Source organism: Venturia canescens, chromosome 8 (genome assembly GCF_019457755.1).
Source record: "Venturia canescens isolate UGA chromosome 8, ASM1945775v1, whole genome shotgun sequence".
Classification (NCBI taxonomy): domain Eukaryota; kingdom Metazoa; phylum Arthropoda; class Insecta; order Hymenoptera; family Ichneumonidae; genus Venturia; species Venturia canescens.
In genome coordinates this window covers 2619835-2641923 of record NC_057428.1, presented here as the reverse complement: position 1 = coordinate 2641923, position 22089 = coordinate 2619835, and the positions used below count along the sequence as shown (strand labels likewise).

The 22089-nt window shown below is 34.7% G+C and overlaps 1 protein-coding gene across 1 annotated transcript; it reads left to right on the top strand.

The window, feature by feature from the left end:
- The first annotated feature begins 1774 nt into the window (after window positions 1-1774).
- On the top strand, window positions 1775-5606 carry LOC122414835 (uncharacterized). The gene is made up of 5 exons (XM_043426436.1): window positions 1775-2694; window positions 2868-3595; window positions 3779-4459; window positions 5035-5383; window positions 5603-5606. Exons 1-5 carry the CDS (start codon window positions 1775-1777, stop codon window positions 5604-5606), a joined length of 2682 nt encoding a protein of 893 aa, XP_043282371.1.
- Window positions 5607-22089: the final 16483 nt, after the last annotated feature.

Sequence of the window (22089 nt, the reverse complement as noted above, 5' to 3'; positions counted from 1 at the left end):
AAGGAAATCTAAGTTATATTCGCACGAGAAGGGGAAAACCCCCAAATCTATAAAATTATCGACTAACCCAAAATTCGACAGTCTTTGACGAGAATTGTAACGATTGGTCTCGAGGCAATAAAACCTCGAATTTGTAACTTCTTAAATAAATTTATTGTCAACTTGTTGTAAAGTATCGAGTTGGAGTTCAGCTCTTTTGGCCTAATCCCTTAAATACTCGTCCTTGATAACTTGTCCCTTCGCGACGATCTTCGCGGACACAACATTGGTGGCAGCGGTGGGATAGCCACTACTCGAGAAACCCGACACGTCTACGATAGTCAAACGGTAGGAATTCAAATTGCTAAGGAGGACCGATAATTCTAGAAAAGTCGATAAATCGAACGGACGTTCAATTACCGATCATCGCATCCAAGGCAGACCGATCTACGTCAAGATTCAACCCAAAATACTACTGGAGCTAGCGATCATCTTACTGTAAGTTGCGGAACATTATTAAATAACATTGTGATCCGCCAAAGCCAGATCGTATATAAAAATTTATATGTCAGACGACGAGTACACTGAACGTCTCAAATTACCGGGCGTAAGCACTATTTCGCGATCGCTCATGTGAGCGTCGACACGATAGATACGTTAAGAAATGTAAGAACAAATGCGCGGCAAAAGGATGAGTGTGGAGAGTGGGAGATAACCCGGTGTTCGGGTCGTGCGAGGCCCCTCGACAGTTCGACGCGAGGTCTTGTGATAAATACACGCATTATCGTAATTATTCTGGTCGAGTTATTTTATTAAACCCTGGTTCCTATATTGAAGTTCTCAAGTTTATAAGACTCTTACAATCTCAGAAGTGGGATATGAACAATTAAAACGTACAAAAAAAAAAAAAAACTTAAAAAGGAACACGAGACCTTGGAATTCGCGGCGTGGGAGAAGAGGGAAAACGAAAACGTGTTTCAAAATTACGGTGTTGATTACGGTGTGCGAGAGTAAGAATATTGTAGCGAAACGGGCGTGGCAATCTCGGCTAATTCGCGTACAATTTCGACTCAAATTTTATCGTAATTTTTGAAAACGTGTTTCTTTTCCTTTCCGAAGCATCGGGTAACGGGAAGAAAAGATCCCAGTCCAACGGAAGTGACTGTGGAAAAACAACAATTAAATATTGGGAAAAGTTCATTTTTAGTGAGATCACAAGCTGAAAACGGATGGTCAGCGACAAAATTTCAACGGTGATTGAATATAGAAAAGGTGAATTTCTTTTGGTGCGATCACAAAGCTGGGAACGGACAGCCAGCGAGGAAATTTTGGTGATTCAATCCATGTGAAGCAAAGGCTAAGGAAAATCGCCTTTATTGTTACGATTGAACATTCGAAAACTGTGTTGAGCATAACGACGAACTCGGAATCACACGATCGGTGGCATGATCTCCGATCTACCATAGCGGTTTTATTTACGTTCTTCGAGAGACTTCGAATTATTTTGGATACTCCCGTTCGTAGAACAAGAGATAGGAAATAGAAGGACACACGAATTCTGGCGAATCGTGCATGTGAGTGATCGACCAGAATACGTCGAATACGTCGGTAGGTGCGTGTGAGTAGCGTCTCCGTGTTCGTAAACGTACCAAGATAGTCGGTGTGTACATTCGTGAATATTGTGGACAATAACTGTATACCAGTGTGCTTCTATCGACCAGCCTTACATATATCTCAAAACAGTGAACGACGGATAATTCAAAGTTATCGGGAGATAAATATTCATCGACATAAAATGAAGGAACCAAACGAGTTTACAGTTCCTCAGTTAAAGGCGAAACTCCAGAAACGCGGGCTCTCATCAGCTGGTTCGAAAATTGAACTGATTGCCCGTTTACAGGAAAATGACCCATCCGGGGAATGGAGACAAGAGTCGGAGGAATCAGTGAGCTCGGGGGAATCATCGCACCAACATGACCCGGTATGTAATACACCGACGGCAGACGCACAGAGAGAACTCGATTTGTTAAGGCGCGAACGCGACCTTATGCAGCGAGAACTCGAGCTCGCACGACGAGAGCTCGAGCTACTTCGAAGGGGGAATTCTCCAGCAAGCGTGGAAGGGCAATCAAAAGTCAATATTAAATCGCTTTCGGATCTAATAAGCGAATTTAACGGGACACAAAATACTTTTTCGAATTGGGTAAAACAGCTGCAACTATTGAAGAACTCATATGACTTGGACGACCATTCTAGCCGGATTTTGGTGGGGTCAAGGCTTAAAGGGAAAGCACTCGACTGGTTCCATTCGAAGCCCGAACACATTGAGATGAGTCTTGATCAATTGCTGGAGGAAATGCGAACAATGTTCGATCATCGGCCAAATAAAGTCGCGTTACGCCGACAATTTGAGAATAGAATCTGGAAGAGTGGGGAGACTTTCAATGACTATCACCATGACAAGATTATACTAGCTAATCGCGTAGGAATACCACAAGATGAGATAGTTGATTATGTAATTGATGGGATTCCAGACCCACGACTTCAAGACCAAGCCAGAATGCAAAAATTTGATGATACGACCTCGATACTAGAAGCTTTCGAGAAAATTGCACTTCGTCCGTTCACGGGAGACGGGAAAAATGGTAGCAGACATGATAATACTACAGGACGGGTCAAAAACAATCATCGATGGTGCCCGGTACAAGCAGAAACGTACGCGGAGAAACAGCGGACCAGCGCTCAACACCGAAGTGTTTCCACTGCCAGAAGGAGGGGCATTTGAAGCCTCAATGTCCCGAGCTTCCGAAGAAAGAAGTTTTCTGTTTTGTTTGTGACCAACCCGGCCATTTTGCGCGAGACTGCCCCCATAAGCCTTCTCAAATCAGTAACGTTTGTCCAGCACCCAGTGAAGACGATGAGTATCACAGAAACATCCTTTATACTGTGTATCCTAACGGGGGAAAAGAGCGAATCGAGTTGTTGACATTGTTAGACACTGGGAGTCCTATCAGTTTCGTTAAATTGAAATATATCCCAGGCGATGTAATAGAGGTTACGGATGATCAAACTAGTAAATTTAAAGGAATTAATAATAGCAACTTAGTCGTTCTCGGTTCGGTCTGTCTCGATATTGAGATGAATGGAGAGTCGCGAAAAGCCAAATTAATGATTGTTCCTGATTTCACCATGGTATCTTCGGTAATTCTAGGTCGCGATATTTTAAAGATGTTCGGTCTTAGTTTGAAGGGAGAGAATACCGAGTATGAAACTGAAATTGCTAACATCGCTAATATTGATATCTCGTCATCTGGTGATGACCCTAGGGATCAGTTGGAAATAAATTCCGCACTTCCGATCGATGTACAAAAAAAAGTCGAACGACTATTCGAAGAAAGATATTTGATGCCTGAACGACCCGAGGTACCATTGGTGAAGACGGAATTCTCTCTGTCTCTAACTAGCGCTCAACCGTTTCGGTTCGCGCCTCGCAGGTTATCGTATGTTGAAAAAGAGCAAGTACGCGAAATTGTAAACAGACTGCTCGAGAGAGGGATTGTCAGGCCTAGCGAGTCGGAATACGCTTCTCCCATTGTGCTCGTGAAAAAGAAAAACGGTGAGACAAGGATGTGTGTCGACTATCGCGCGTCAAACAAAGTTACCGCTCGAGATAATTACCCCCTCCCACTGATCGAGGATCAACTCGATGTTCTGTAAGGAAAACAGTATTTTACAATGCTTGATTTAAAAGACGGGTTCCATCATATAAACGTCGCTAACGATTCGATTAAATACACAGCATTTGTTACCCCTTTGGGCCAATATGAATATGTGAAAATGCCCTTTGGACTCAAGGGTGCGCCGACCATGTTTCAGAGATGGATTAACCAAGTATTGCGAAAATTTATCGAGCGAGGCGATATAATTGTATACCTTGACGACTTTATGATCGCGACAGAATCGGTCGAGCAAAATCTAAATATACTCGGAGAAGTCTTTGAAACGCTTGTGGCTAATAAATTGGAACTTCGCGTTGATAAATGTCGATTCTTATTCACCACGGTCGAATATTTAGGCTACAGAGTGTCAAACGAGGGGTTTAGCCCAACTGATGATGGAATCGCCGCGATTCAAAGATACCCAGTACCGAGAGATACCCGAGGCGTGAGGAGCTTTTTGGGCATGGCTTCGTATTTCCGGAAGTTTGTCAATGGGTTCTCGCTCATAGCAAAACCTCTGCACGAACTTTGTAAAAAAAATGTAACGTTTCGATTTGGAGAAATCGAACTAAAAGCGTTCGAAATGCTGAAAGAAAAACTCGTTCAAGCACCAATCTTAGCGATTTATAGCCCTCGCGACGAAACCGAGCTACATTGCGACGGTAGCTCTCGTGGTTATGGTAGCGTTCTGTTTCAACGGAAATCAGACAACAATCTACATCCTGTGTTCTATTTTTCGAAGCTTACGAGTGAAACCGAAAGCAAGTATCATAGCTTTGAATTGGAAACCCTTGCGATTATTTACTCGTTGCGAAGATTCCGAATCTACCTACATGGAATCAAATTTAAAATAATACACTCAATTCATTTTCCGACGATAAACTCGACTACAATCACGAAAAAAGAAACGAAACTACCTCGCAAAGTCGAAGAAGACGAAGTAGCGTCCAATCTTTAAATCGATCTCCAAAATCGGACGACGATTATTTAGACGCGGAAAATATGCCGGAAAGTTCGGTATTAGAATCCATTTCTGACCCTCTAGTATAAACAATGGTTGAAACCGTAAATTTAGACACAACGGGAGATAATCAGAATTCCGGAAATCCCGGAAACAGTCGAAATAATAATCCTGGAAATCCTGGAAATAATGGCGAAAATAATAGAGGAAATAATTCTCAAAATTCCTCTCCAAATCCCTCGCGAACTAACAGACTTCGAGGCTCAATGTCCCTTAAAGAAGCGCGTAGTTTAATTCCCCAATTCAATGGTTCAAAACCAAAAGAAGCGCGAGAACTAATTGATTCTTTTGCTCAAGTCAATAAACATATTTTAGAGGAGGACCAAGAGATTCTCCTACAATCCGTGCTAACTACTAAATTAACTGGTAAAGCCCGAGCAGAAGTACGATATAAAAATATTCCAGATTTTGAAACATTCAAATCCATTATGTTAGAAATATTCTGCGGTACGAGAACCGTAGGAGCCCTTCAAACAGAGTTGTATTCTTGCCGACAAAGATTTAATGAATCAGTAAAAGAATTGAGAAGAAGAGTAGAAGACACAATGATGGAATTAATTGATGCAAGTATAAAAAAGCACTCGACTATGATCGAACAAAGGGCGGTAGAAAAACACATACGCGAAGTATCCCTCTCGAGTTTCACTCAAGGTCTCAAACGCGAGTATCAAACAATTATTAAAGCTAGGGCATATCAAGAGACTCGGTAGAGTCTCGGGACAAGTACATTGACAGCCCTGTCGTCTGCTGGCCTGAGGCTCTCGCCGAGACTATACATTCTCTGAATAAAACGATTCGCGGTGGTGGGGGTAAAGATCGCTTGTGATTTTCTTAAATTACGAAACTCATGAGTTATGTACGGCTTTAAAAATTAAACTTTCAGCTAATTAAGGAGTTCACTGTCGAAGGAGCCCAAAATCAGCATGATCAGTGTCGTAATTTCTGAGAAAAAACTTTGCACGGGCTTAAGATTATGCAAAAGTTACTAACACATTCAGGATTTGAGGCATCAGTATACACGTACTCCAACCGCTACAAACATAGGCCCCTTGGCCCCCATCATCACCAATCCCTGGTGAGAGAAATTTTGCTGCAACCAATGAAGGGTGAGAGAATTTTTGGGCCAATGACATTCAATAAAAAGAGCAAGGAAGTTTGGCAGAAAGCTGAGGAGCTCGAGAACTTGAAATCACTCGAAAGTCACCAGCCGAAGTTTCACGTCGTGTTGACGTTTGAGGTTATGATGTTAGGAAGTGCGTGGGGGAAAATAAAAATAATTTTCGCGTCATCTAACAAAGTGTATACTAATATTTATTTTGTTAAAACTTGTGGTATACTGAACCGGTATAAAAGCAGCAGCGTAAATGTAGACTGTGATCTGTGTATGAACATGAAAAATATAAAAAAAATGCGCGGTGCTTATGTCAACAAAACTTTTCATTATTTCATTATTTCGTTCGATTGGAAATAAGTGTCAACTGAGATAATCTTTCAATTAAACCAGAGTGCATGGAATATTGTCAAGTGTAAATATATCGTCGGTTGCGTGATTATATATCATGTGTAGTAATGTAGGTTATATATGCGAGTTCTCTTTGATAGCTGTGTCGTAACGAACCGGTCGGGGTTTGACGTTAGGAAGTGCGGGACAAATGTAACAAACGTTCGCAGAGTTAGTGAATAATAATATAAATAAAGCAAATCAGTTTATCAAAAACAGGTCTGAAAGTTGTAAGGAAAAGTGTTCGTCAATCTATAACGTTAAATACTCTTTTTCCGATCTGAAATATTATGGTTGATAATTAATAAAACAAGAACACACGGAACTGTTAGTATATAATGTGAGAAACTCTAATGGAATAAATGTTTTCTAATTGATTTCTTATGTCATCATTATTTTTGAATATTCCCATATCATGCTTCCTATTGAGTTTGGCTCTGCTCTTTCCGATCCTTGTTTTGACTCCATTGGTTTGCAACGGATCGATACATATTATTAATTCATTGCCTGAGATGTGTCCTCTGATTTTCTACTACTTCTTCATGCTGATTGTGGTAACGTGATTCAAGAGGTTTCCAACTATGATCATCAATCGCACATTTTGTACATCAGATTCTCAAAACAATTTCTGGTCTTGATATAAGTGTAGTTATTTTTTTTCCACCTGGTCTGTCGAGTAATAAATTTTGAAACTTGTTCCAAAAAGTCTTTGGATGCTTTTTTTGCTGATAATATGAAAAGTTGAATCTTCGGTATGTGGTAGACAAACACAAATGTAGACAACAATACTTATGAAATGATGTGTATGTTGAGTATGATTCCTAGTGTGCAAACTGCAAATGTGGAATTATTGGTGAAAACATTCATTACGATAAGTCTACAGGTGCTCAGTTTTGGATGCGATTAAGTATAACATAGAAAAAACATTTAGAACCAGGAAAAAAATTCTATAAAAATGATAAACAAAAAATTGAAAAGTTAAAAAAAATTCAACAAAAATAAAAAACAATCGAAAAAATTCTGCAAAGAAAAATAAAAAAATTTCAAAAAAATTCATAAATATTGAAGACATTGAAAAATGTACTATCCAAGTTACATGTAGTATAAAAATGTATGATATCGATTGGAGGCCAAGTTTTTATTGATAATTTGGAACCACCCATAAAAAAAACTTTAAAAAAAATTTTTTTTTAATTGTAAAAAAAATATTTCATAAAAAAAATACAGAACAATTCGAAAAAAATTTTACAAATCTTGAAAAAACGTTATATTAAAAAAAACTAATCTGCATTTATTTTTTAAAGTGTCAAAAGAATCAAATAACAAGTAAAAAATAATAAACCGAAAAATCGCCCTTGAAATCATTTTGGAAACCGATGCCTCATTCTTCTTATTTGATTCGAACAGCTAAATCAATTGAAAAAAATTCCATCTAATTTATGTGCAACATTAAAATTTATTATATCAATTCCAGGCCAAGTATTTTCTAATGAATTTAAAAAAGTTACCATTTGAATTACGTGCAGCACTAAAATTTATGATATCAATCGGTGGACAAGTATTTTATTAGTAACTCCAAATTTTGACATTATTGAATTGTTCTAAGAAGCTTTCAAATCCAAAAGAATCACATGCAAGCTAGTCATTTCTTACTCTATGGTTGCAGAGACTTATAAGAATATCGATTCTTCTCAGACTTTCAGGATCCTCTGGTATTATTCACAAAATTCGACGTCGATTGGATCGATACAAATTATGTTTAAATATGTGTTAAAAGTACTTGTCCGGCCCATCACTTTCCGTTTAAATTGTTTATCCAAATAAAAGTCAGGGTTTGTCTAGAACTGATGGATCACAAGTAATCATGCAGAGGGAATTGAGAGAATTATCTTCAAGTAATTTTTACTTAATTGCACTAATTTAATAAAAAACGGAAACAAATTATTCCGCAATATAGATATCGATGCAATATATTATTGTGCATCGATAAATGAAAAAAATTGTACATAATGTATATGTTCAAGCTTCCAAAATAACTCTGCAGTTTACATTCGACGACGGCAATTTTTACTTCCCACTTATTCTTCCAGCGAACGAGTTCCATTCGGAATAAGAACTAACCTATACTATTATTAAGAACATTAAATTAATAATGAATCGCATTTCAACAAACTTTTAACGAGATTCTGACGTGCCATTTCGTTTTTTTACGATTGATTCTTTATTGGATGAATAGTGATAGGCCGGACAAGTACTTTTAACACATATTTAAACATAATTTGTATCGATCCAATCGACGTCGAATTTTGTGAATAATACCAGAGGATCCTGAAAGTCTGAGAAGAATCGATATTCTTATAAGTTTCTGCAACCATAGAGTAAGAAATGACTAGCTTGCATGTGATTCTTTTGGATTTGAAAGCTTCTTAGAACAATTCAATAATGTCAAAATTTGGAGTTACTAATAAAATACTTGTCCACCGATTGATATCATAAATTTTAGTGCTGCACGTAATTCAAATGGTAACTTTTTTCAATTCATTAGAAAATACTTGGCCTCGAATTGATATAATAAATTTTAATGTTGCACATAAATTAGATGGAATTTTTTTCAATTGATTTAGCTGTTCGAATCAAATAAGAAGAATGAGGCATCGGTTTCCAAAATTATTTCAAGCGCGATTTTTCGGTTTATTATTTTTTACTTGTTATTTGATTCTTTTGACACTTTAAAAAATAAATACAGATTAGTTTTTTTTAATATAACGTTTCTTCAAGATTTGTAAATTTTTTTTCGAATTGTTCTGTATTTTTTTTTATAAAATATTTTTTTTTACAATTAAAAAAAAATTTTGTTTAAAGTTTTTTTTTATGGGTGGAATTATCAGCAAACGAGGGACCATCAATGTACTTGTCCCAACCTTTTTTTTCCCTAGGGGAAGTTTATGGTTTGATATCACGTCTTTTTTCTCAAAAGATCCTTATTTATGTTCAGATGACTATAAGATTTTAGTTTAAATATCTATGAATTGTTTACAATTTTCGGCGTATAACGTTGGTTTTCACGAAAAAAGACCTATTTTTCGTCGACATTATACTGAAAATATTTCGATAGAGGTTTATTCTTGGACTTTGGTGATTTTTCTCCTTGTCTTCTAATATGTTTCGTCCATTGGGAACTCAAGAGCATGGAGCCATGCGTGTTGCGGGCCGAGATATGATTTTCGGCTGATAACGTTAGGAAAAATAAAGGAAAAGAGGAAAGATAGATCAAATTCAAGGCACAACAAATCCAACGGAATTGGCCCTTTTTAAATGTTGCTTTTGCATTCTGAATCTAGACATTTTCGTGTCATTCAAAACGTGTCCCCGATGAAATATATTTCCAAAGTTTGCAAGTGACCGCTGAGATCCAATTATCTACAGTTTGATAGTTGCTGAAAAATGGCACCCGGAAACATTTATTATGTCAGAACTCAAAGAAGCAAAAAAATCTGAGCGTACTTAATTCAACAGGAGCAACGGAATTCAAAGACGTTTAAGGTATCTGCATTGGTTTTGGAGAAAAACAATTTCAGGAGAATTCAGGAATGAATTTAAAAGTTTAAAAACTCAGAATGAAATAGAAAACGGAAAATTTAGGAATTTAGAAAAGCTGAAGACGTTTGTGATGAATTTTTGAGATTACATGTTACGGTTGGAGTAAAAAATTTAAATGATTGGCACACATGCTGCGACACAAAAATATGAAAGTTTGGAGGTATTCGCTTCATACCGCAGTAATACAAACTTCAATAGTATTTAAAAAGAAATACTTTAAAACTTGCTAAACCAAGTTCTATTACTCATTCTCATAATCAAAGATAGGGGGTGATACTTAACACACATATTTATGCACAGAAATTTCAGAGTTCGCAGGTATCTGCTGCGATTCAATGTATCTGCGCAATAAATTTTGAAGACAGCAATTTAAAATCTATCGATAAATGAGCAACTGAAGACTTCTGTGATGAGTTTTTTACTTCATATATATGTTACAGTTAGTTTTAAAAAGTAAAATGAGTGGCACAGTATATCAATTTTATAATTCGCAGATTTTTGCTGTATTTCAATAATCCAAATCTATAGTATTATAGAGAAAAGTTGGCAAAAGTCATGATGTTACGTTGAAATGACATAGCGAACATTGTATTCAGAAATTCTGTATGTTCCCATGGATGTTAGCAGGCATTATATTTGATCGCATCCAAAACTGAGCAACTGTAGACTTAGCGTAATGAATCTTTTCACTAATAATTCCACATTTGTAGTTTGCAAAGTGGGAATACTCAACATACATGTCATTTCATAAGTATTGTTGTCAAAATTTGTGTTTGCCAACTGCATTCCAAAGAATCGACTTTTCATATGATCAGCAAACAAAGCATCCAAAGACTTATTGGAATAAGTTTCAAAATTTGTTACTCGACAGACCAGGTGGAAAAAGAATAACTACACTTATATCAAGACCAGAAACTGTTTTGAGAGTCTGATGTACAAAATGTGAGATTGATGATCATAGCTGGAAACCTCTTGAATCACGTTACCACAATCAGCATGAAGAAATAGTAGAAAATCATAGGACACATATTAGGCAATTAATTAATGATATGTATCGATCCGCTGCAAACCGATGGAGTGAAAACAAGGATCGGAGAGGGCAGAGCCAAACTGAATATGAAGCAAAATATGGGAATCATGAAAAATAAATTAGAAAACATTTATTCAATTAAAGTTTACAACATCATTCTAACAGTTCTGTGTGTTTTTGTTGTATTTATTCATATATATAATCTGACGCCTTCATATATATAACCTAGCCTACTGACAATATATTTACACTGAACAATATTTCTCGCACTCTGATTTAATTGAAAGATTATTTTAGTTAACGCTTATTTCCAGCCGAACAAAATAATGAAATCTTGAAAAGTTTTCGTTGACATATGCATCGCGCAGTTTTTATATCCTTTTTCGCACACATTTCACAGACTACATTTACGCGGCCGCTTTGATACTGGTTTAGTATATCACAAAATTTAACGAAATAAATAGTAATATGCACTTCGTTAGATGACGAAAATTATTTTTAGTTATCCCGCACGCACTTCATAACATCATAACCCCAAACGTCAACATGACGTGAAACATCGGCTGGTGACTTTCGAGCTCTCGGCATGTGACGTCAGTCCGCGACACCGCCGCGAAGTTAGACCGAGGGACATGAGGCCTTTGATAGTATTATATACAGACATGTCAAATTTCTAAATGTGTTAGTAACTTTTGCATAATCTTGAGCCTGTGCAAAGTTTTTTCTCAGCAATTACCCTACTGATCGTGTTGGTTTCGGGCTCATTCGAAGGAGATTTTGAAATTCAGTCTCCAAACTAATTTTCGCTTAACAAAACATCTCTTGAGCTCCGCAATTCTAGAAAATGACATGCCAGTTTTACCCCCACCACCGCAAATCGTTTTATTCAGAGAAAAGATAGTCTCGGCGAGAGCCTCAGGCCAGCAGACGAAAGGGCTGTCAATGTATTTGTCCCGAGACTCTACCGAGTCTCTTGATATTTATCGAACAAATTGGAAACTTTAATGAAATTCATGATAATTATTTTCAAGAAAAAAGTTAATGAAACAAAAGTCATAACGGAAGTTACGTGCAGTACTAAAATGTATTATATCAATTCAAGGTCAAGTATTTATCAGTTATTCGAAATATAATCTCCCGCAACAAATGAGCGTTGAGAATCCTTGTCGGGCTCACAACGTTTTATCAAAATTACTAAAAAATTAATGGAAATAAAATCATTAAAAATTCACATGAAAGTCATTCGTTACTTCAACAAGGTACACACTTTAAAGAATCGATTCCCCTCCGACTTTCAGGATCCCCTGGTATTATTCACAACATTCAACTTCGATTGGATCGGTACAAATTATGTTCAAATACGTCTTAAACGTACTTGTCCGGCCCATCACATTTTATTCAAATTGCTCATTCGAAAACAAATCAAAAACGAAGTTAATGCATGTGTTAATATTAAGGAACAGTAATTCCCGAGAAAATAATTTTCCTTCGAATCGCTCTTGTCAAAATGAAACGAAAATGAAAGATGAAGTTGATTAATCTATTTATATTATATGGAGTCATAATTCACAACAAAATCATTTTTCTCCAAATTCCAGGAATCCACGTGTCGTACTCGACTAGTGATATTTATCAAAATGTGTACGTGACTATAGAAAAAAAACATTGCATGGCTGAGTAGGTTCGAAAATTTCTAGTAATGCGCCTGATTATTTCTCATTTTCATTGGTTCACTGAAGAAAATGAGAAGTGGATATTGCTATACGAACTTGCAAACAATCAAGTTCAAATTAATTGGAGATCTTATTTTTATTTCTATCCATTTTATTATATTTGTCATTATAGAACAGCCCTGATTTGTTTTCGAATGAGCAATTTGAATAAAAATGATGGGCCGGACAAGTACGTTTAAGACGTATTTGAACATATTTTGTACCGATCCAATCGAAGTTGAATGTTGTGAATAATACCAGGGGATCCTGAAAGTCGGAGGGGAATCGATTCTTTAAAGTGTGTACCTTGTTGAAGTAACGAATGACTTTCATGTGAATTTTTAATGATTTTATTTCCATTAATTTCTTAGTAATTTTGATAAAACGTTGTGAGCCCGACAAGGATTCTCAACGCTCATTTGTCGCCGGAGATTATATTTCGAATAACTGATAAATACTTGACCTTGAATTGATATAATACATTTTAGTACTGCACGTAACTTCCGTTATGACTTTTGTTTCATTAACTTTTTTCTTGAAAATAATTATCATGAATTTCATTATAGTTTCCAATTTGTTCGATAAATATTCCAAATTATCAATAAAAACTTGGCCTCCAATCGATACCATACATTTTTATACTACATGTAACTTGGATAGTACATTTTTCAATGTCTTCAATATTTATGAATTTTTTTGAAATTTTTTTATTTTTCTTTACAGAATTTTTTCGATTGTTTTTTATTTTTGTTGAATTTTTTTTAACTTTTCAATTTTTCGTTTATTATTTTTATAGAATTTTTTTCCTGGTTCTAAATGTTTTTTCTATGTCATCCAGAAACAAGAGACCATCAATGTACTTGTCCCAACCTTTTTTTCCCTAGGGGAAGTTTATGGTTTGATATCTTGCTTTTTTTCTCAAAAGTTCCTCATTTATGTTATGACGGTTACAGGATTTTAGTATAAATTTCTATGAATTATTTGCTTAGTACATTTTTATAGATTCCATTCTCATACGAACATTTGTTATGGGATAATCTTTTTCATGAAATTATCAGCAAATAAGGGACCATCAATGTACTTTTCCCAATCTTATTTTCCCTAGGTATGATGTTCGGCTTATAAAGTTGGTTTTCACCATAAAAGACCAATTTTTCGTAAAAATTGTAGTGAAAATATTTCGTCACAAGTCTGCCCTTGAACTTTGGCGATTTTTTTCCTTATACTCTAATATGTTATGCCTATTAGGAACTCAACAGCATGGAGGAATCCGGGATGAGGCCCGTGAAATGAATTTCGGTTTATAATGTTGGTTTCCACGTAAAAGACCAATTTGTCTTCAAAATTGTACTGAAAATATTTCGGCACTGGTTTGGTCTTGGACTTTGGTGATTCTTCTCCTTGTCTTCTAATATGTTTTGTCTATTGGGAATCCAAGAGCATGAAGAAATGCGTGTTGTGGGCCATAATATGATTTTCGGCTTATAACGTTGGTTTCCACGAAATAAGATCTATTTTTCGTTAAAATTGTACTGGAAATATTTCGGCATTGGTTTGTTCTTCCACGTTGGTGATCTTCCCCCTTATCTTCTAATATGTTTTGTGTAAAAGGAACCCAAGAGAGTGAAGAAATGCGTCTCGTGGGCTGTAATATGATTTTCGGCTTATAACGTTGGTTTCCGCGACAAAAGATCTATTTTTCGTCAAAATTGTACTGAAAATATTTCGTCACCTGTCTGTCCTTGGCCTTTGGCGATTTTTTCCAAGTCTTCATACCAAGAAAGAACTGATGTAAAGATTTCCTTAATAGAACAGATTTTATTTATCCCTTTTCTTCAAAATTCAAATGAAAAATAGATCAAATTCAAGACACGAAAAATCCAACAGATTTGCACACTTTAAATGTCGCTTTTGCATTCTGAATCTAGAGATTTCATTTCATCCAAAACGTACCCTCAATGAAATATATTTCCAAAGTTTGCAAGTGGCCGCTGAGGTCCAATTATCCACAGTTTGATAGTTGCTGAAAAAAAATACCCGAAAACTTCTAACATTTATTATGCCAGAACTCAAAGCAGCAAAAAAAACTAAGCGAACTTAATTCAACAAAGCAACAGAATTCAAAGACGTTTAAGGTACCTGCATTGGTTTTGGAGGAAAACCTATTCAGGACAATTCAGAAATTAATTTAGAAATTCGAGAACTCACAATGGAGTAGAAAAAGGAAAATTGAAGTATCTAGAAAAGCGGAAGACTTTTGTGATGAATTTTCTAGATTACATGATACGGTTGGAGTAAATGATTTGAATGATTGGCACACACGCTGCAACACAGAAATATCAAAGTTTGGAAGTATTCGCTGTATATCAGTCATACAAACTTCAACACTATTTGAAAAGGAACACTTAAAAACTTGCCGAACCAAGTTCCATTACATATTACCATAATCAAAGATAAGGGGTGATCCGTTGCATATATATTTATCCACAGAAATTTCAGAGTTCGCAGGTATCTGCTGCGGTTCAATGTATCTGCGCAATGAGCTCCGAAGACAGCAATTTCAAATCTATCCATAAATGAGCAACTGAAGACTTTTATAATCAATTTTTTACTTCATATAGATGTTACAGTTAGAGTCAAAATGTAAAATGAATGGCACAGTATTTGAATTGTATAGTTTACAGATTTTTGCAGTATTTTAATGATCCGAATCTACAGCATTATAATGAAAAGTTGTCAAAAGTCATGATGTTACATTAAAATGACATAGCGCACATTGCATTCAGCAATTCTGTAAGTTTCTGGGGATGTTGGTAGGCATCATTTTTGATCGCATCCAAAACTGAGCAACAGTAGACTTATCGGAATGAATTTTTTTTATAATAATTCCATAATTGTAGTTTGCAAAGTGGAAATACTCAACATACATGTCATTCTATAAGTTTTGTTATCAAAATTTGTGTTTGCATACCGCATTCCTAAAATACGACTTTTCATATCATTAGCAAAAAAAGCAACCAAAGGCTTTCTGGAAAAGTTTCCAAATTTATCACTTGACAGACCTAATGGGAAAAGAATAACTACACACTATACCAAGACCAGATTTTTTTTTTTAAAGCTGATTTACAAAATGTGCAATTCAAGATCATGGTTAGAAACCTCTCGAATCATGTTACCAAAATCATCATGAAGGAGTAGAAAATCATAGAACACATATTAGGGAACGAATTAATAATATGAATCGATCCGCTGCAAACTGAGCGGGTGAAAACAAGGATCGGAGAGGGCAGAGCCAAACTGAATATCAAGCAAAATATGGGGTTGTTTAAAAATAATGACGACACAAGAAATAAATTAGAAAACATTAAATTAAAGTTTCTAATATCATTCTAACAGTTGCGTGTATTTTTGTTCTATTTATTCGTATATATAACCTATGTACACATGATATATAACCACGCCACTGACAATATATTCGCACTGGACAATATTTCTCGTACTCTGGTTTAATTGAAGCTTTATTTCAGTTAACACTTATTTCCAATCGAACGAAATAATGAAATCTTGAAAAGTTTCGTTGACATACATCCATCGCGCATTTTTTATATTCTTTTTCACACACACATCACAGACTACATTTACGCGGCCGCTTTGATACCGGTTTAATATATCACAAATAACAAAATAAATAGTAATATGCACTTCTTTAGATGACGAAAATTATTTTTTTATTTATCCCGCACGCACTTCGTAATGTCGAAACTCTGTTCATACGATCAAAAACTGACACATGGTTTGTACATATATATATGTATATCGGTCGAATTTATGACTGCTGTTACCAGCTGTGCTGCGCCGTGTGCTACGTTCTGAAGTTGACGTCAGATTTCCAATCATCAACAACTAATTTCAACAACCAATCACAACGTCTAAAAATGGATGTCGTCAGATCCAACCAATCAGAAACTCGATAGCATCAAAGTGCCTTTGATGGTGTTATAATATAATATACAGACACATAAATTTTTGAATGTGTTGGTAACTTTTGCATAATCTTGAGCCCGTGCAAAGTTTTTTCTCAGCAATTACGCCACAAATAATGCTGATTTTGGGCTCATTCGATAGAGAATTTCTCAATTAGCTGAAAGTTTAATTTTCAAAGTCGTACATAACTCATAGGCTTCGCAATTAAAGAAAATCACATGCCAATTTTACCCCTACCACCGCGAATCGTTTTATTCAGAGAAAGTATAGTCTCGGCGAGAGCCTCGGGCCAGCAGACGACAGGGCTGTCAATGTACTTGTCCCGAGACTCCACCGAGTCTCTTGATATACAATGCCATCAGTCAGCCGTCAGTTTTTGATGTTATAACAAACGGATTTTCGACATTACGAAGTGCGGGGTGAAAAAAAAAAAAATTTTCATCTAATAAAGTGTTCAATATCTATTTATTTTATTAAAAATAGTGGTATGTGGTGTCATAGATGCAGTGTATTACGAAAACCAGACATATAGTGACTTTGGCGGGATATATTGTTCAACCATCTGTCAGTTTTTGATGGCATGAGCAAATTAATAGCAACAGCGATCTAAATGATAAAATTCGGAGAAACAGTGCGGGCTGTATGAATTCGATTCAAAATTCTTTTATGACTATAAAAAAAAAATGTTATGTAAGTTTTGTGAAAACCATGTGGGTTAGTTCACCCTCATCGCAATCGGTTCGCGAGTATTTATTATATAGGACATATATTAGTATTGGAAAATTTCTCCTTCTACTAATTCTTTAATTTTACGTGTATTAATGACTTAATGTTGTTGCAATCCTGGTTCTGGTTCATTAAAAATTTTCAACGGGAGTTATGTGAGAAAAAAAAACTTTCGCTCATTATAACCTCTCAAACGTTCTTTCCAAACATAAATTTTATGTTGTGTTATTACATTATAGAAAAAATATGCGTGGTTGTATGTAAATGAATGCAAATAAATTTTGAAAAACTTTGGTCAAGTAAAAGTGTCTAATTCAATGTTTTGTTGTCATAATTCCTTTCATTTCGTTTGGCTGTGTTCACCGGGCTCTTTTTCCCACCTCCTTAGCTTATAGTATATCCATAACAATTTCTGTTCATTCTCTAGACAATTCGAGTGACATTCGTATTTCTATTTCTTCATATTGATTTCAATTAACTGGAAAATTCATAACAAAAAGTTTTCATAATTGCTTGTTTATAAACCCGAGTTTTAAAAAATCTTTGGGCTATGTAAATACATAGATATTCACTTGAATTGTTGCATGATAAATTTAGAAATTTATTTCAATAAGTCATTGGTTGCTTATTTTTCGTAATATCAAAATTTGTATCTTTGAAATGCAATGAATACCTCTTAATTAAGTATGATAACATGATGAAGCGACATGTATATTGAGTATTTCCAGACCATGTTTACGATTGGCATTATGGATAGAAAAATTCATGTGTGTGAGTCCTACGTGTGATCATTTTTGGATGTGATCAAATATTTTGTCTGTGTATAATCATGGAGACATACTAAATTACACTATTTGATTTACTTCAGCATACAGCGTATCTGTCACTTTATTTCTTGAATATGCCATAATAAGTTTCAAAAATGTGGTTCAGGTAATTTTTTTTAGCCCCATAGCACCAAAGTTTGTATTACTGGTACGCAGCGAATACCTATGAACTTCTATTCCTGCGAAGCGGTAGGTGTGTTAATCTTTTCACTTTTTGGTTCCAACTGTAATATATGAACGAAGATACATGAAACAATTATGAGTTCTGTTCACTTTCAAGTGCGCTGTCTTTTTTCCTTTTAGTTTTGGTATAATAAATTTTATGAATCAGTGGTAATTTTTTCTGTCTGTATCAAAATTTAGATTAATAAATCGCAGCGGATACTTGCAAACGTGAAAAATTCTGTGTATTGACATGCATGCCAGATATTAGTACTTCCTATTTTTGATTATGGAATATGGATATCTACAAATAATTAAAATTATACATGAAATATAGGATTTGGATATGGATTATGAATAATAATCAATAATAAAAAATTATGATGAATGTTACAAATTCAGCGATGTCCTGTTTATGAATGGCATAAGGAGTCATGTTTTCAAAATGCAATGGACATATTAATAAATAAGCAATTCTATTGGTCTTGACGCACTTCATAGTTTATCTTTAGTTTGGTTGAACCTTGGTGGCTACATGCAGAGATTAAAAATTTTGTGCATCGACGTGGGTCCGTCAACTTTCTATTTCTGCGTATGATAATACGAATGGAAAAGATTGCTTTAAAAAGTCCTTGGAAACACGTTTTTTAATGAAATAAAAATTGCTAGCATTAGAATTCAATAGACATATGTGAAAATTGCGAAGTCTGGTGGACTTGGTGAACATTATATACATTTTTTTCTTTCTCCTTCTGTCAAATTTTAAGGAAAATCAATCGAAAAATTCGTTTCATTGAAAAATCTTCATATTTTCTTTATTCGCAATGATTTCATTAAAACTATTAAAAACAAAATTTATAAATGACGGGGGAAAATTCCACAATGATACAAAATGTTGAAAAACCTTATGAAAAATGATTTTCATCCCACAAAATTATGGACACCGTTCGAAATGGTTGAAAAATTGAGGGTATCACTTCAAACATTCGAAGAATATCAAACTGTTATAAATTGTACAAAACTTGAAGAAAATAATTGGAGAAATTATTTTTAAATATCACAATAGAAACATTGGAGAACTTTAGAAAATCTTATTTAAGAATATTTTTTGTCGTTTAGAGTATAAGAGAAAAAATCGCCAAAGTTCAAGAGCAGACTTGTGACGAAATATTTTCACTACAATTTTTACGAAAAATTGGTTTTCTATGGTGGAAACCAACTTTATAAGCCGAACATCATACCCAGGGAAAATAAGGTTGTGAAAAGTACATTGATGGTCCCTTATTTGCTGATAATTTCATGAAAAAGATTATCCCATAAAAAAATGTTCGTATGAGAATGGAATCTATAAAAATGTACTAAGCAAATAATTCATAGAAATTTAAACTAAAATCCTATAACCGTCATAACATAAATGAGGAACTTTTGAGAAAAAAGGCGTGATATCAAACCATAAACTTCCCCTTGGGAAAAAAAGGTTGGGACAAGTACATTGATGGTCCCTTGTTTCTGGATGACATAGAAAAAAGATTCAGAACCAGGAAAAAAATTCTATAGAAATAATAAACGAAAAATTGAAAAGTTCAAAAAAATTCATAAATATTGAACAAATTGAAAAATGTACTATCCAAGTTACATGCAGTATAAAAATGTATAATATCAATTAGAGGCCAAGTTTTTATTGATAATTTGGAATACTTATTGAACAAATCGGAAACTTTAATTGAAACTCATGTTAATTATTTTCAAGAAAATAGTTAATGAAAAAAAAATCATAACGGAAGTTACGTGCAGTACTAAAATGTATTATATCAATTCGAGGTCGAGTATTTATCAGTTATTCGAAATATAATCTCCGGCGACAAATGAGCGTTGAGAATCCTTGTCGGGCTCACAACGTTTTATCAAAATTACTAAAAAATTAATGGAAATGAAATCATTAAAAATTCACATGAAAGTCATTCGTTACTTCAACAAGGTACACACTTTAAAGAATCGATTCCCCTCCGATTTACAGGATCCCCTGGTATTATTCACAACATTCAACTTCGTTTGGATCGGTACAAATTATGTTCAAATACGTCTTAAACGTACTTGTCCGGCCCATCACTTTTTATTCAAATTGCTCATTCGAAAACAAATCAAAAACAAAGTTAATGCATGTGTTAATATTAAGGAACAGTAATTCCCGAGAAAATAATTTTCCTTCGAATCGCTCTTGTCAAAATGAAACGAAAATGAAAGATAAAGTTGATTAATCTATTTGAATCATATAAAGTCAGAATTCACAACAAAATAATTTTTCTCCAAATTCCAGGAATCCACGTGTCGTACTCGACTAGTGGTATTTATAAAAATGTGTACGTGACTTTAGAAAAAAAAACATTGCATGGCTGAGTAGGTTCGAAAATTTCTTGTAATGTGCCTGATTATTTCTCATTTTCATTGGTTCTTACCGAATGGTATGTGTTCACTAAAGAAAATGAGAAGTGGATATTGCTATACGAACTTGCGAACAATCAAGTTCAAATTACTTAGAGATATTATTTTTATTTCAATCGATTTTATTATATTTGTCATTTTAGAGCAGCCCTGATTTGTTTTCGAATGAGCAATTTGAATAAAAAGTGATGGGCCGGACAAGTACGTTTAAGACGTATTTGAACATAATTTGTACCGATCCAAACGAAGTTGAATGTTTTGAATAATACCAGGGGATCCTGAAAATCGGAGGGGAATCGATTCTTCAAATTGTGTACCTTGTTGAAGTAACGAATGACTTTCATGTGAATTTTTAATGATTTCATTTCCATTAATTTTTTAGTAATTTTGATAAAACGTTGTGAGCCCGACAACGATTCTCAACGCTCATTTGTCGCCGGAGATTATATTTCGAATAACTGATAAATACTTAACCTCGAATTGATATAATACATTTTAGTACTGCACGTAACTTCCGTTATGACTTTTTTTTCATTAACTTGTTTCTTGAAAATAATTATCATGAGTTTGAATTAAAGTTTCCGATTTGTTCAATAATATTCCAAATTATCAATAAAAACTTGGCCTCTAATTGATATCATACATTTTTATACTGCATGTAACTTGGATAGTACATTTTTCAATTTGTTCAATATTTATGAATTTTTTTGAACTTTTCATTTTTTCGTTTATTATTTCTATAAAAATTTTTTTCCTGGTTCTGAATCTTTTTTCTATGTCATCCAGAAACAAGGGACCATCAATGTACTTGTCCCAACCTTTTTTTCCCAAGTTATATCAATTCGAGGTCAAGTATTTATCAGTTATTCGAAATATAATCTCAGGCGACAAATGAGCGTTGAGAATCCTTGTCGGGCTCACAACGTTTTATCAAAATTACAAAAAAATTAATGGAAATAAAATCATTAAAAATTCACATGAAAGTCATTCGTTACTTCAACAAGGTACACACTTTAAAGAATCGATTCCCCTCCGACTTCCAGGATCCCCTGGTATTATTCACAACATTCAAAATCGATTGGATCGGTACAAATTATTTTCAAATACGTCTTAAACGTACTTGTCCGGCCCATCACTTTTTATTCAAATTGCTCATTCGAAAACAAATCAAAAACGAAGTTGATGCATGTGTTAATATTAAGGAACAGTAATTCCCGAGAAAATAATTTTCCTTCGAATCGCTCTTGTCAAAATGAAACGAAAATAAAAGATGAAGTTGATTAATCTATCAAGAGACTCGGTAGAGTCTCGGGACAAGTATATTGACAGCCCTGTCGTCTGCTAGCCCGAGGCTCTCGCCGAGACTATATTATCTCTGAATAAAAC

Bases quoted from the DNA above. Each gene is read 5' to 3' on its own strand.
- LOC122414835 (XM_043426436.1), top strand. From the start codon at position 1,775: ATGAAGGAACCAAACGAGTTTACAGTTCCTCAGTTAAAGGCGAAACTC. The intron at 2,695-2,867 runs GTACGCGGAGAA...TTCTCAAATCAG, and splicing joins TGCCCGGTACAAGCAGAAAC to TAACGTTTGTCCAGCACCCA. The intron at 4,460-5,034 runs GCAAGTATCATA...AACATATTTTAG, and splicing joins GCTTACGAGTGAAACCGAAA to AGGAGGACCAAGAGATTCTC.